Below are 16,541 nucleotides of genomic sequence, written 5' to 3'. Positions count from 1 at the left end.
TCAGGTACGTTTTGTGGAACCTAGAAGTGTTAGAGCCTTAACAATAAATACCAGCACTTAATAGCCTGTTCTTCCTTTTTAAAAATAACAGCTTTATTGAGATACAGTTCACATACGCATAAAGTTCATGTTTTTTAAAGTGTACAATTCAGTGTTTTTAGTACATTCACAGTGTTGTGCACCCATCACCATATCTGAGTTCTGCACATTTCATCATCCAAAAAAGAAACCTCATACCCATTAACAGTCACTCTCCATTCCCTTCTCCCAGCCCCAAGTGACCACTCATCTGTTTTCTGTCTCTAAAGATATGCCTATTCTGGACAGTTCTTACACGTGGAATAACACAATATGCGGTCTTTCATGTTTGGTTCCTTTCAGTTAACGTTTGCAGGGTCCATCCATGCTGTAGCGTGTATCAGTAATTCATTTCTTTTAATGGCTGAATAATATTCCACATTTTCTCTATCCATTTATTAGTTGATGGACAGGTTGTTCCAACTAAAATAAGGCTGCTATGAACATTTATGTACAGGTTTTTGTTTGGTCATATGTTTTCCGTTCTCTTGGAGTGGAATTGTGGGGTCATATGGTAACTCTGTGTTTAATTTTTTGAGGAACTGCCAGACTGTTTCCCAAAGTGACCGTGCCATTGACATTCCCATTAGCAGAGTATGAGGGGCCTGGTTCCGCCCATCTCCTCACCTGTTAGTCTTGTGTATAGATATCCTAGTGGGTGTGAAGTGGTAGCTCCTTGTGGTTTTGTCCTCTATTTTAAAAAAACAAAAACGGAATTCTGACCGAGGTCAAACAAGACAGAGATCGCAGACTGTGGCTTTGGTAATAGCCACCTTGGGATTACTGACTGGTGAGACGCAAAGGAGTTAAAGTTTGAATTTTGGGGAAGTTTCAGGGCTGGATGTGATTTAGGAGAAAGGTCCTGTCTATAGGGAAGTTACCATGACCTTTCCAGGTCTGGTGAGATTCATGGTAACCACTTTTGCTTGTTTTGAAATATTTGTATTGACCCAGTGGCTTACAAGTAAAATAAACATCTAGTTCTGAATCTTTGTCTTTTGAAGTGACATAGACTACGTGTACCATCTCTGGCAGTCTCCTCATCCCCAACTCTTCTTCCTTGCCTTGTGTCCTTCCTGATTCTTAGAGCTGGCTGTGTTTTTCATTGCATTGCATTTATCTGCTCATCGTGAGCTGTCAGCCTCCATGGTGAAGTCACTGGTCTCAAGACCCTGACTCCAAGCAGGTATTATGTTCAAAACAGATTTTTTATTCCTGCGATGGATGGCTAGTACCTGTTGCCATGCAGTTAGAAATCGGGTAGCAAGCCCTGTAACAACCTCATTCTTTGAAATCCAAATTCCTTCATAGCTTCCTTTTCTGCTCATTAATGACATTCTATTACTGATCCTTGCCTCTTCATAGAAGAAAACTTAGAGTCTGTGGAGCAGTTCCTGTCTGTCACCTTGTGCTCTTGTCTGCTTTGGGCAGTTCCAATGAGACAGGTCCCACCACCAAGGAGATGAAAGATCCCTCACATAAATATCCTCAGCTTTGTCTGATATAAAACTTATATTCTTAAGGCCCATTGTTGACTTTTTGCACCAAAAGAGAGATTCAAAGGCAGGCATCCAAGCCCCCAGCCCCTGTTTGTCCTTGGGATACCCCAAGTCTCCAGCTGTGCCGAGCCCTGAGCCTCACCCAGAGGGTAGGTCACAAGTAGGAGTGGCAGGCAGTGAGGATGGTGGCTGTAGAGGAGTGGCAAGACCCAGGTGACCAAGGATACTAGGGTGCAGAGAGCAGTGACATGGGTTTGAACATGAGGTTTGCCCACTAGTGGCAGGGCTAGGTGGCAGGTACGAGGTGGAAGGCCCAGCCTCGGACGTTGGATGACCATGGGAACGGCCAGGTTCCATACTAGCCACATAAGGTGAGTGTTGTGTGACAGGGTTCTGAAAGAGGAGAGACAGGGTGGGCTGTAGGAAAAGAAACTACTTTAACTTTTTGAAACAAGATTTGGATGCAGGCAGCAGCAAGATCACATCATCATTGTCTGATCTGGGGATCAGGAAACTCCAGAGCCACACAGCAACTGCCTGGATCTGTGCCAGAAAGTAAATGCCCCTTGTGCTGCCACCTTGACCCCCTCCCCCACTTCCTCTCACCTCAGTTCCAAGTGCAAGGCTTGGTTGCATGCATCTGATAGTTGGAACCTACATCAACTCTTAAACCATAGCTGCAAAGGAGCCTGGGAAATGGTCTTTTTCCCTTTTCCTGCCTGTCCCAGGAAGGCACGTTTGGGACAGAGGTCTGACAAGCCAGTCTCCTGTGTATTAACATCCTTATAGAATGGGCCTTGATAGAGATGAGCACCACAGCCAGGCTTCTCCAGCTTGCCCAAGCCTCCCAGTCTCTCCTGAAATGCTTGCTTGAAGGACACAGTACATCTTGGGCCCCAACCCAGACCTGGATCCAGATCACTAGGGAAGGGCCCTTAAGTCCATTTTTTGTAAGTTCCTCAGGTGATTTATCTGACAGACCAGTTTGAGAATTCCTGAGAGGGGAAGGGAAGGCTATACACATCCTTGCTACTCAAACCGGCAGATTCACCTAGAAACTTGTTAGAAATGTGGAGTCTCGGGCCCCACCCAGGCCTATTAAATGAGGATCTGCACTTTATCAAGTTGTCCAAGTGGTTTGTGTGCACTTTAAAGTCTGAAACTCTCTGGTGTACAAACCTTATATCTTCTCCCTTTACCTGGATAGCAGGTGAAAAGAATCGTCAGTCTTGGTTGATGACATACTACGATTAATACAAGAACCTCCTTGTTTTAACTGCTTTCTGTGTTATCCCCTGTAACCTCTCCCTTCCTTTCTCCCCTATCACTCAAAATGTGTTTGTTTCATATGTTTTTAAATACGGGTGTACCCTTGTAAAATAGCATATGTCATATCTAATATAAGGAAATACTATCCCCATTTTTTCCAGGCCAGAAAAAGAGGGTTTGGAAAGTTTCAGTAATTTGCTCAAGAAGGCAAGCAGGGTTCTTAGAATTAAGCGGGAGTAGTTATGACTCCCAGCCCTCCCTTTGCTGGTGTGTGACTTTATCTGCAAAATGAGCATCATATCTACCTTCAGGATTGTTACAGGACCCAACCAAATAATGTGTCTTACAAACAGATAGCAGGAGCTCTGTGGGTACCAGCTATCATTACTGAAGCCATATGGGTAGATAAGACTGGGAGTTTGTGGACAAGAGGGGTTCCCTGGTGGCTCAGATGGTAAAGAATCTGCCTGCAATGCAAGTGACCTGGATTCGATTCCTGGGTTGGGAAGATCCCCTGGAGACGGGAGCAGCTACCCACTCCAGTATTCTGGCCTGGAAAATTCCAAGGACAGAGGAGCCTGGTGGGCTATACAGTCCATGGCGTTGCAGAGTCAGACATGACTGAATGACTTTCACTTCATGAACAAGAGGAAGGAAACCTTGGGCTGCTGTTCAATGATGAGAATAACTATCTGATGCCCTCAGTGTGCCAAACTCCTCCTAGTCTCATGTAGTACACCTAGCTATTCCCAAGGTAAACACTGGTAGCAGCTTAGTTGAAGTGGTGCTGGGTTTGTTCCTTCAGGGGTGGCAGAGCTGTGATGAGGACCCGAGACAGCCTGGTTCTAAAACTGGTGCTCTTTTTAGTAAAACTGCTATACCTAAACCCCACATCTTGTCCAGAGGAGGAGCATGGGCAAAATCTATTCCTGAAGCCGGAAAACAAGTCAGGACTGAAACGAGAAAGGAACAATGCTGCATAATTCCCAAGATGGCCCAAGACTCCGAAGTCAGTCCTATTGCAAAGTGTATCTCATGTCTCTGAGCACTTCCACCTACAGCCAGAGCACCCAAGCACCCAGGTTGGGAGCATCTGAAAGCACCCAGCCCAATCCCTATCCCACAGAGGAAGAACAGGCCCCAAAGCCTGTCAGGGTAACCTCTTGAGAGGCTTCATTGGCCTAGACATGGCCTTAGGCTCCATGCAGGGCTCTGTCATATGACCCCAAATGATGCTCACCCTGGCCTTCTGACTTTGGTAGTTTGGGAGCTATTTTCCCCATTGGACAGATGAAAAAGCATACCCAGAGCAGTTGAGTGACTCCCACTTTGCCACAAAGACTACAAATAAATCCTAGCCCCAAACTTGTGTATCAAACATTACCCCCAACAGTCATATTGGTCTCTTTGAGTGACAAAAATATGACCCCCCAAAATTGTCCCTCCCTCTTCCTTTTCTCCCCTCAGCCAGGCTGTAAGAGGAAGGGGCCATGCAGCTTCAGCACCCTGGTCAGCGCCCACCTAGGCACAGCTGCCAGACGAAGCCTTTGGGCGAGGGTAGGCCAATGTCGACTGCTCCCCAGTCCAGGATGGCCCTCCTCTGGGATAGACAGGCATCCCAGGAAGGATGAACCTAGGTATTCTGCCTACCAGATGGAGCCCTGCCCGCCCACCCTCCAGATTAGAACCACAGGAGCACAGCTTCATCCTCTAGGCTTCTTGATGTCTGATATAAATTCACATGAGAACCCTAAGAAGAGAGGGGGCCTGAGCCATGGGGCCCCTGGGTAAGTCCCACCTCTCCCCTTGGTTTTCCCCAGTAGTAAAATGGGGATAAAGGTGGACTTGATCCTCCAAGGATCCTCAAAGATCCCGCTGACCTTTGAGATTCCATGACTTAAATAGGACATGGGCCTGTCCAAGTTTAGTGCTGCCCCAACTGTCCCCTCTTATCCCCCCAAGAGCTTCCCACTTGGCATCTAAACCACAAGCCTCAGTGGCAGCCTACAGCCCAGATGTGCAAACATGCCCTGACCGGCCTGCACACTATTACAGTCGAGTCTGCTATTTACTGGTTGTGTGCCCTTGGGAAAGGGACTTTGCCTGCCTGTGCCTCAGCTTACTCATCTGTAAAAGGGAATTCATGATAGCACCCACTCTCCAAGATGGTTGTGACGTTTAAATGAACTAGCAGATGCAAAGACTTAGAAGAGTGCCTGGCACAGAAGGAACACTGTATTTCATTTAAAATTTGATCATCTAATGTGTATAATACATAATGGGTTCACTGAAATGTAGAAACATGAAGTGTTTTGTTTTATCCAGCTAACCTCGGTCAGAGCCCCCTTTCTCATCTTAGCATCTAGGATCCAACCAAAAACTGAATGGTCATTTTGATTTTCAAACTCAGTCCAGTCCAGTTTAAACTTATATCCAGTTCCAAGAGGTCTCTCCTCTGACCTCTTTTGAGCTCCTCTGTGGTAGGGTGGGAGGAGGGAGAAAAATGAAGAGTCTCTTCACTAGCCATGGTGATGGGGTGGGGGGTGGGGGGTACTCTTACTCTAATTCATACCGGGGTTTTGCTTTTTTATGCTGGAGTGTTTGGTAGACAACATGCAAAATTGGGGGGTGCTGTTGAGAACTATACCCAGGACTCTCAGTAGTGAGGGTCTCTCTCTCCATAAGAGGTTCTCAGCCCATCTGCTCCTTGAGGTAATATACTGGGTTGCATAGCCACCTGCACCATCCCACAGCTCCAGCCTCCCCTCACCTGCCTACATCAACTCTTGGAGCCCTGGAACACTAGGGTCCTCCACCTACCTTCAAGAGCCTCAGAACACTGGGAGGGATTGCAGGACTGCCCTTCTTCCTCCCTGAGTCCCACCACCCTTCAAGCCAGTGTGGGCTGTTCCCTTGGGCCTTCCACATCAGAAATTCTCCAGGTCAGAAGCAGACCTCATCTCCATGTTCACACTAATTCTGAGCCCCAGAATATACTTGTCAAGACCACTCAAGAATACTTTCCTTACTTCTTTCATCTGTTTGGTGCTGTACCTCAAAACCTAGCACAGAATGGTACGTAAGTCCTTTGTGAAAGAACGAAGGATCTTAGATGAGAAACACTCAAGTGGTCTGCAGCCACTGTATTTCAGTGAGTCTCCAACTGAGAGACAGTCTAGACTGCTTCTTGAGGGTGCCCCCATCTCTCTGAGTGACTTGGTGAGCCCTGGGCCAGGGAGGGGGTGGATTACTGACCCTAGCAGGTGGCATCTCATTGGACACTCCTTTGTCCTCAGTTCTGGCCTGTCAGAATTCTCAAGCAGTGGGATAATCCTTTTTACCCATGCAAATGTCCAGATGTCCAGCTGCTCTTGAAAAATCAGGAGCTCTGACAACCCTGAGCCCATCCACCAGGGCAACAGCCAATCAGCTGAAACAGACACCCCTTTAATCCTGCTACTGCTGTAGATTGCCACCTGCTTCATTAGTGACTGTCACCTGCCAAACTCTATGGGCATTGGCATTTGGGCCCCTGCTTTCATCTTTGATAGAGGAGGGAAGACACTCTCAAGAGGAGAGTCAGATGGCTGGCAGGTGAGTCAGCAATAGTAGTAACACACCTGTGGGTGTAACCCCCAGGAGTGGCTTTAGTGAAAGGAGGTGTAAACACAGAAGAATTAAAAAAAAAAAAAAAAGAGGAAGATAGGGAGAGATGGGATGAAATGAAGAACCAGGAAAGGGAGAGAGATGGCCTTTCCTGAGTACCCTTTACCCTAAGTCATTATTGGCTCAGATGTCTGCCACCCAGGAAGAGGTTGGCATGGCAGGCACCTTCTTCCCCTGTCCTCCCTGCTCCCCTGGGGCCAGCTTTCCTGCCAGAAGATCCTTCCACTCACTAACATTCCCCCAGACCCAGGCGATTAAGTTGGCTTGATCTCAACTTAATCAGATCCCTCTTCTGTGCCAACACTCTCCACCTTTGGCCATACATACACAGCTCCCTGTGCACTGTCCTGTTTCTCCAGACAATCTGTGACCAGCTCAAGGGCAGGGCCCACATGTCCCCATAGGACCTCCCCCGGGGAAGAATACAGATTAGGTGTGAATGAACAAGCAAATGAATAGTTAACATTAATGAGTGAATTACAAAGTGCCAGGCTCTATCCTCAGTGCTTTATGGGTATCTCATTTACTGCTCACTACACTTTATGGGGAAGGTGCTTCCATTTAACAGATGAGGAAACTGTGGCTCAGGGGTACTAAGCATCGGCTCAGCATCCAGGTGGGCTTCCCCTGTGGCTCAGTGGTAAAAGAATCCACCTGCAATGCAGGAGACATGGTTCAAGCCCTGGGTCAGGAAGATCTCCTGGAGCAGGAAATGGAAACCCACTCCAGTATTCTTGCTTGGCTACAGATCATGGGGTCACCAAGAGTTGGACAAGGCTGAGCGACTGAGCACACATGCACACAAGCATCCAGGCACTCGGACTCCAGAGCCAGTGCCCTTATACTTTACATGATGGATGGTCCTCAGTGAACTCCCTCCATAAGGGCTTCTCCCCCCAGTCTCTCTAAGACTGGAGTAGGGAGAAAGCTCAGAAGTGCTTGGTCCCCTGGGAGGAGGAAGGCAGTAATCCTGCTACCTTCTGTACCATACGTATCTCTTGGGCCTGCCCATCTGCTCCAGGACAACCCAACCCAGGAAGAGGGTTGATCTAGGGGAGAGGGTGTTGGGACCAAAGAAAAGAGGATACAGCAAGACCAAACTTGCTACTGTCTTTAGCCAGGCTCTGGCCACTGGGGCACAGGTTCTCTTCCAAGGAGAGGGGGTTGGTTGGAAACCTCGAGACTAAATCCTACCCAAATTCCACTATGTTTCTCCCTGAAGACACCCAACACCTGACCAGTAAATGCTAACATACCTCCACTGACAAGGAGCTCCCTACCATTCCAACCCAGGCAAGATCTCAACAAGCTTCTCCTTCCCTTAGCTGAAACTCATCTCCTCAGGGATATCAGGAGAAGCCCAGTCTTTTGGAAGAAACCAACAGACCCAACCTGAGGGCATCTCCTTGACTCTGTCAGGGCCAGTGATGCTCCCCTTTCCTCCAAGACAGATCCCTTAGACAGAACCTGCCTCCTGTGGCTTCATAATGCCTCCTTTGCTTTCCCTCCTCTTGCCCCTCCAAAACTCTCTGGACTCAGCACCACTGCTCAGCACCACTGTCTTAACTTTAGAAAGCCTTCTTCTGTGTTTCCTGATCCCCTCAGTCCCCACAGAAGGTGGAGATTGGTTGGGAATGTTTCCAGTCTCTCTCTGGAGCACCAGAGAGGTGGGAGGAAGGCCCACAGGGAAGGGTTGCCTTCCAGGCAGAAGGAGCAGCAAGTGCAAAGGCCCTGAGGTGGGCATGTGCCTGCAGGGAGTGAGCCTAGCTGCAATGGAGTGAGCAGAGGCTAGGATGGGACAGAAAGTCAGAGCAGCACAGGGGCCAGACTGTAGCATTTTCATAGGCCACCGTGAGGGATAGATCTGAAGCCTATGAAATTCAGGGAGTCATCCTTTTTGGAAAAATGAGAATTATAAATAAGTGTGATTTAGGGCCTTGGAAGGAGCTTGCACAAGTGAGAGGCCTTGTCAATGCACCCTTGACTGGCGAGAATGGTAGCTTCTGCCGAGAGTAAGAGGAGCCGTAGGACAGTTTGGAGCAGGAGCAACCTGACCTAACTAACCTTTGAATAGGACCCTCAAAGTAGATCAAACCAGTCATCCTAAAGGAAATCAACCCTGAATATTCACTGGAAGGACTGATGCTGAAGCTGAAGTTCCAATACTCTGGCCACCTGATGCAAAGAGCCAACTCAATGGAAAAGACCCTGATGCTAGGAAAGATTGAAGGCAGGAGGACACGGGATGACAGAGGATGAGATGGTTGGATGGCATCACCGACTCAACAGACATGAGTCTGAGCAAACTCCAGGAGATGGGGAAGGACAGGGAAGCCTGGTATGCTGCAGTCCATGGGGTCGCAAAAAGTCAGACACAGCTGAGAGACTGAACAACAAGGATCCTCCTGGCTGCAGAGTGGAACAAGAGCTGAGGTGGAGGGTGGGCAGGAGAGGAATTAGGACTCAAATGAGCAACCTGGACTGTGCAGTTGTGACTGAGGAGTCAGATTCCACAGATGGAACCAATGAGATCTGCTGATAGGTAGGGTGGGAGGTGAGAGAAGAAAGTCAGAAGGGTTGACTCTGAAGTTTTAGGCCTAATCCAGTCATCTCCAACCAGGGTGAGGAAGGAGAGTGATCGTGGAGACAACCTCATACACTCAGGCCTGCAGCCTGATTTTTCCCAGCCTCCCTCTCTCTGAAAGGAGGCTGAGGATGAACTTTCATTCCTCCCACTTCACAAAGACAATACTCAGGATACTTAGAGAGAAACAATACCTTGCTCAAGGTCACACAGCCAGGAAATGGCAGACCCTGATGCCCAGGTTTTACTGACTCCAAAATCAGTATCTGTTCTCATATGCCAGGAAAAGCAAGGTTTGGGGACCCTAGTAGCTTCTCAAGTAGGAGATGCAGTTCCTACAGGTGGGCACCTTCCAGCCACCACAGGGTCCCCTGGGGCCACTTCACAGCTACACCCAAAAAAAACCTCCAAAGAGAGTTCTCAGCATCCTACGCCCTGCTCCCTCCTGACCCTGTTTCTGATCTACTGGCTGGGCCATCTCAGCTGCAACCTTGGGGAAATGTTTTTGGCATCACCTAAGTTTTCTTAACTCATCGACAAAGAAATGACTGCCTCCATCCATTTTACACATTTTCTCAAGAGTACATTAGGATGCAAAGCAGGCCTCTCTGGTTTAGAGAAAACCTGAGGTTCCTGGAATTTAACCTTCTAACAGATTTACCCTCTAAACACAATTCACGGCATTTAAACTGATAGGAATTGATGGTCCTGGATGCATCCACTCAACAGGTTTAGTCTCCAAAAGAGTCCCCCACTGTCACAATAATCTATTTAGCTTGGATTGATATTTTTATTATTATCATTATAGATTTGAAAGGCCTGAGCCCATCATTTGGGATGTTCAGTTCTTCTACCTAGAGTGGGTCCTGTCACTTCGTGCATCCACTCCTCGCTTGGAGTTTTGACTTGTGAATCTTTAACTATCTCGAGGCTTTGTCCTTTTCAAACCACACCTCTTCAACAGCAGAAACAGAATCTGACAGGCCAAGATGCATAGCCTTTGTCCTCTCTAGCCCTCCCTCATCCCCCTGCTCCTGGAAAATCCTGCCAGCAGAAGCAGATATTTGATCCATCATAGAAGCGATAATGTTACACCGTCCAGATGTTCAACTCACCGGACTAAGGGCTCAGGTTACAGATAGTCAGGGCTGCTCTAGCCTCATGCCCACCCCACTCTCCCACCCCCAAGAATCAGGATCAGTGGCCCACATTGCCAACTGAGGCGGAGTACACAGAACCTGCAGGGGTTTGGGGGCTGACTGAAATGACCCCATTAGAGTCTTCAAACCAGTGACCTAGAAGGCATATATTCTCAAAGCCCTCTAGAGCCTTTCAGAATGGATAACGCCCTCCCCCAGTCCTCAAACACCTTTATCTCCTTGCCCACTAGGACCCACTTCCTTTCCTTGTCAGTAGTTTAAAGAGAGTCTGGATGGAGCCTAGAAAACACTTGACTAAGAGAAACAGAACAAACGGTGATCAATGTGGCCAGAATTTCCAGGCCACCAGAATGTGTGCCTGATTTCTTCCCCAAATAAATTGGGGCTGCACTTTGCTGCTTAGGGGGGGTTGGGAAAGGAAGGTTACAAATTCAACATTAAAAAAAAAAGTTTCTTTCCTGTTCCCAGAATAAGGTTATGCCTAAGAGACATACTATTGGGGAAGGGGTGGTCATGAAGGCCCACACTGTGTCCACAGAAATATAGCAAAGCCCTCACCCTTTCTTATTTGAAAGACCCCCTGCCCCTTGTCCAGGGAGTTAGTGAAAACTGTGCACATGACTGTAAAACTTGTGCTAGTCACTGCAGGTAATTCGATGCCATGACCGAAACCAGGCTGTCACAAACTGTATTTAGCCCAGCCTAACCTGAGGACTTAAGGGCTCCTTTAGCAGGACTGTGGGAGATGCTGGCTGTGTAAGTGGTGGCAACCCTGGTCAGAAAATGGCATGGAGAATGGTCAGCACCTGCTGACACTCTCCTCCCCTGAAGGAGTGGCCACATGCAGATACTGGGCTCCTGTTCCATACGGGAATTCCTAGGGCAGAACTGGAAGGGCCACTCCTCTCATATCACAGTCAGGGGGACTGAGGCCTGGAGAGGAGAGGTCATCCAAGGGATGACTTCTCCCCTCATCATGAAGCCACCTCCCACCTTCAGTGGTCAGGGCTGCAAGGGGTCCTTCCAAGGTCACCCAACACCCATAGGTGGCTGATGAGGACAGCAGAGATCCCGGAATTCCCCAAGGCACGGGGAACAGGATGGGCAGCCTTTCAAACAGCTCTCAACCCACAGAAATGCCAAGAAACCTCATCCTCCAAGGGCAGCGGTTTCCAGACTTTTGTATTTTTAGCAGCAGAAGCCATCCTTCAAACAAAACCTTATACAAAACCTCAAGCTACAAAACAGACGGAGGGGCCGCTCTCCTAAGCGAAGCCTGGACCAGGCCCCAAGCTCCCCTTCCTGCACCCACGACTCCTTCCACAGGGCCCTCGGTGGAGCTCAGTCCAAAACCCCAGCCTTGGGGGCCTGGTCACTCCGAAGCTGAAGCAGCCAGAAAGAGTGGGCTCTTACTTAAGACCCCTGGAGAGCATGGCTGGTCTCTGAGACCTGGACAACTTCGTTCTCCACCAGGGCCTGGCCCCCGTCCCCATGGAGCTGTCTCATGCGCAGGTTGATAGAGCCATAGGTCTTCCTGGAGCCCCTGCCCGGGACGAAGGTGGGCCTGCGGTACAGCTCGCCCTTGCACAGGGAGACCATCAGCAGCACGGACAAGAGCATGCCGCCCACTGTGAGCAGCCCCAAGCCTGCGATGATGCACTTGTCCAGGTGCGAGCCCAGGCGTGCATAGTACATCTCCAGCCGTTCCATCTCCCGCGCCGACACTGTGTCCGGGTTGACGCGAGCCTCGCGGGGGATGGCGTACGCAGTCACCACAAGGAGGATCCCGCTCACCAGGAAAACCAGGGCAGAGACGAAGCCGTAATCCACAGGGCGGCTCACGGGCTCCAGGCCTGGCCCCTCTTCTGAATGCAGGGATGCATCGTCTCTCTGGGGTCGGGGCCGCGAGGGGCCAAGGCCCCCAGGAAGGCTGGGGGAGCGGCCTAGTCTGGTATCCCCAGGGTCCTGGAAATGGGTCTCGTGCTCCTCTGAAGAGAAGCAGGCATTCTCCACACCCTCCCTGGGTGGGGCTGCTGGACCCAGAGATGCAGGTCTCCTTGGGGCCTGGGGACCATTGTTCAGTGTCTTCAGTTCCAGACCAGGGGGAGATGCCATTGGGAAGGCGGACCCCAGCTCATCCCTTGGCCCCTTGGTAGCTAGAAGAGAAAACAGAAAAGTGGAATTTAGCAAACCTCTACTACTGACAGCCTGCTGGCACCAGACATCACACAAGGCCTGCTACTAGGCATGTGGGTTTTGGGCAATGCCTGTATCCTCTCTGGGCCTCAGCTTCCCTATTTATTGAATGACAGCAATAGTACTACTTCCTACTTAAAAGGGCTGATGTGAGGATTGAGATAATCCACATAAAGTCCTCAGAATAGTAAATTCTCAGTAAGTACTGCCAATGAGCTATTATTATGATGGCGGGAATTTAAATAGGGTAGATATCAGGTTCTAATCCCAGCATCACCACCTGAGCTTGGGCAAGTGCGGTGATCTTTCCAGACTCAATTTTATGATCTGCTAAGTGGGAATAAGCATAATGCTTCCCTCATAGGGTTGATTTGAGGATTTTGTTTCATAAAATAAGGTATGTAAGGCCCACCAGTTCAATTAATGGACACTGTTGTGATGAAATGAGGATATCTGGGGGCAGGGGAAGGGGAGATGAAGGTGGTTGTAAGAACAAAGAGGAGAAAGTTAGGGTAGCTTCTAGGAGTTAGTAGCATTTGAGCCAAATCTCAGAGGATAAGTGGGAAATCCCCCAGCAGCAAGACGGAACAAAGGCATTTTGGAAAGGAAGAGGGGTTGCCTTGGAGGTCAGCTGGGACTAGCTTTCTAAATTCTCTGAAAACCAAGCCAAGGAGCCAGGGAGGCAAGGTGTTGGGGCTGGGAGGGTTAACATCCCCCTGGGTTTTGGAAAGCTCTCTCTGGCTGCTGCATGGAGGACAGTCAGGATGGGAGGGAGGACAGTGGAGGCCAGGGGTCCAGAGAGGAACCCAGTATAGTCAGGGGAAGCATAGAGGCTGAGAGGGCAAAGAGGAAGGAAGAGCATATTTGAGAGCCATGACTGAGGTCAAGGCCAAATGCCTTTATATAAATAGAAGATGGGAGGACCTGGATGAGGGTGACAGAAGGGCAGCTGGGAAAGGACAGGGAAGGGGGGCTCTCTGCTCAAAGAACAGACACCCCACCCAAGTACCTGAGCGCCTGCCCACACAGACAGACAGCACATGCACCAAAGGATACCAGCTTACAGCCCATGGGCCATATTTGGCTCATAGGAGTTTTGCTTTTTCATGTTTCTGGTCTGTTCTTTTTTTTTTTTTTTTTTGGTGAAGCAGTTGCCAATATATAAAAAGCAAAAGATTCTACACTTTAAACCTTAGATGCCTGGCTTCTCTTGCAAAATGGATGAACCTGATGCCCCTAGCCCCCTTTCCCTCACAGCCACACAGCAGGAGTTGATGATGAAGTCTCCCTCAAGCAGCTCTAGTGCGCCCCCAGCAGGCCCCCCTGGCATGTAGAACTCCTGACCACCATGTCCCCAGGCACACCCACACCTTGTGGGTACAGACATCCCAGACCCAAGTCCGCACACAGCACAGAGACCCCCAGATGCAGAGTGCCTTACATGCCCTAGGGTGTCTACACACACATACACAGGATTCTAGACCTTTCTCTGCTTTCCCATGCCTGGGTTTATTCTCCAAAGCTCCCTGCTTCAGTGTGTGTGTATGTGGGAAAGAGAGAGGATATGAGCAAATGAACGGAGTGAAAATGAATGAAATGAATGAATGAATGAAATTCAAAGAGCCTCTGCGGGAAGGCACGTTTTTCGATCTTTCTGATCTTCCATCCAACATGGACTTGCATCAGACACCTCCTCTTAGCACACACAGGGCCTTTCATCTGAGTACAAAGCCTGTTTCCACTTACAACCCATCTCGATCACCACGTCCCTTCTGCCTGAGTTCCAATTTTAAAAATGTTTACTGAGCACCTACACTCTCTAGTGGGCCCTGGTGTGGACATTTCCCTCGGGAGTATCTTAGGTAACCCTCACGAGCCCCATGAGCAGGTGTTACTATCTCCGTTTTACAATATGTAGCAAGATCCCATGGCATATATGTGGGGGTCGGGAGCTGAACACACGTTCCCCAAGAATTGTTATCACCTAAAAGCCTAAAAACCCACACACTCGCATGCCAGTGGCATCATCTGGCCGTCCTTCCCTGGTCTTCTAGGCCACACTTGTAGACTCTCTACTTTATGCCACTGTTGAACAGCAACCATGAGCAGCTTGAGGTCAGGGATACGTCTGGGTCCACAGCCCCCTGCACAAGGCTTGGAACACAGCCAGTCCTCAGGAATGGTTTCACAACCTGCTCAGGCAGACAATCCTTCCCATACAACAGGATGGGGAGTCCTATTCCCGGACAGGCTCTGGCCAAACTGCTCCCACTTTCCAGTAAACCAAGAGGAGAGGTGTGTTCATTGGCTTTTCTTTTTTTTTTTTCACTTTTGGCACCAAATGCATTTTCCTGAGTGCCCAGCCAGTAACAGGGACTGGCAGTGACCACTCCTGCCCAGTTGGTGTCCAGAAGTGGTCCCCCACCCAGGTCTTCAGCATCTTCTCTAGAACTCAGCCCCTGGAAGGGCCCAGGAACCCTCTTCCCAGACCAGCACATTGATGCCTCCATATCCCAGAAGAAACCCAGGATACTCAGATTCTTGGAGCAGGGCTCTTTCACCTGGCAGGAAGCCAAAAATTTTTCCTTAGTCTGCCAACAGAGTTAGGAAGAGGGTGGAGGAAAAGAAGATTCCTTCTTACACAGAGTTGCTATGTCTCTGACACACAGGTTCAGAGATACCTAGGAGTTACAAGGGCATGCCCAATTGCTCAAAACATAAGCAGAAACAGACAAGCTGACAATGACGCTGGTTGTCCACTGCTCACACCCCACAGCTGTACCAGTTACACTCCAATGTCATTTGCAGTCCAACAGGACCTGAAAGGTACACCTTGGTCCCACACTCAGACCCCCAGGGGCCTTTTCCATATGCAGCATCCACAGACACTGGAACCCACACAATACAACCAGAGATCCATACACCACATTGGTATCCACGCCCCAAGAAAGGACAGAGCTGGTCACACACACACGTACGCCCCAAGAAATGATAGAGTTGGTCACACACACACACACACACACACACACACACAGAGTTTACTACTCTCAGGACTGCTAAGATCCACCAAGATCCGCCCAAGTCCAGCGCCTCGCGCAGTGGCGTGCACTAACACGCGGGGGAAACAGACGCACAGCGGGCGTGGGTAAGCTTCACAAAACCCAGTCGACAGACACACGCACGAGTTGTACACAAAGCCTCGGGCGCTCAGATACGTCCATGCTGTGATACCCAAAGTTCCGAGCAGAAAGCTCCAGCACCCCAGCTGCCCGCTGCACCCACGCGCCCGCCACCCCGCAGCTCACACCCCCCTGCTCCTGCCCTTGACCACAAACACTGTTGGGCCGGGCCAGGCCGGACCGGGCCGAGCGGCGCCGGGAGCCAGGCGGCCAGGCGGCCCAGGGAGGCCGGGATCTGCGAGGACCCGCGTGCGCCCAGGTTCCCTCGCCGCATGTCCTTCGGCCCGGCCGCGAGGTCAGGCTAGCTCTCCTCGGCCGCCCCTCTCCGCCTCGGGTCCTCGGCCTCCCGCTGCCCGCAGCAGTTCCCTCTTGGCGTGCCTACCTGTGCCGAGCCTTCCTCCTCACCTCCCCACCTCCCCACGCGGGAGGCGAGGGCGCCGAGCCGCCTCCGGGCAACGGGGAGGGCGCGTCCTCCCCGGGCGCCCGCCCGCCTTCTTCCAGCAGCCGGTGTTGGTGCTGCGGCGCAGCCCAGGGGGAGAGCGGGCCCGGCCGCCGCCTCCTCTTCTCCCCCTCGGCTCCCGCCCCCTTCCCAGCCGGGCCCGGCCGGGAGCCGCGGCCGAGGCGCACGTACCTGCTCGCGCCGCGCGGGGCCGTACGGCGGCGGCTGGGACCGCCAGGGAGGCTCCGGGGAGGGAGGCACGGGGAAGGGGCGGGAGCCGGGGATCGCCGAGCGCCGCGGCTCGAGCTCCGCCCGCGGCCGGCGAGGGCGCCGGGAGTCAGCTCCGGGAGGCACTGGGAGGCGGGTAACAGACTGGGGCGAGGCTGGGGGGACGCGGCTCCATCCTCCTCCGCTTCCCCTTGGGGCAGGTCTGGTTCCCCAGCACCTCGGTCCCCAGAACCGAAGCCTCCA

At 50.7% G+C, this 16,541-nt stretch overlaps 1 protein-coding gene across 2 annotated transcripts; it reads right to left on the bottom strand.

The window, feature by feature from the left end:
* Window positions 1-68: 68 nt before the first annotated feature.
* On the bottom strand, window positions 69-16,386 carry TMEM74B (transmembrane protein 74B). 2 transcript variants are annotated; one of them, XM_061437131.1, is made up of 2 exons: window positions 16,263-16,386; window positions 69-12,412 (listed from the first exon to the last, which is right to left on the bottom strand). In XM_061437131.1, the coding sequence occupies exon 2, from the start codon at window positions 12,369-12,371 to the stop codon at window positions 11,670-11,672; it is 702 nt and encodes a 233-aa protein (XP_061293115.1). In that variant the 5' UTR covers window positions 12,372-12,412; window positions 16,263-16,386; the 3' UTR covers window positions 69-11,669. The 2 variants fall into 2 exon arrangements, with proteins under 2 accessions (XP_061293115.1, XP_061293114.1); XM_061437130.1 differs by lacking the exon at window positions 16,263-16,386 and adding an exon at window positions 16,014-16,099.
* Between the last annotated feature and the right edge of the window lie 155 nt (window positions 16,387-16,541).

Source organism: Bos javanicus, chromosome 13 (assembly GCF_032452875.1).
Source record: "Bos javanicus breed banteng chromosome 13, ARS-OSU_banteng_1.0, whole genome shotgun sequence".
Classification (NCBI taxonomy): Eukaryota; Metazoa; Chordata; class Mammalia; order Artiodactyla; family Bovidae; genus Bos; species Bos javanicus.
This window is presented reverse-complemented; position numbering and strand designations above follow the sequence as displayed.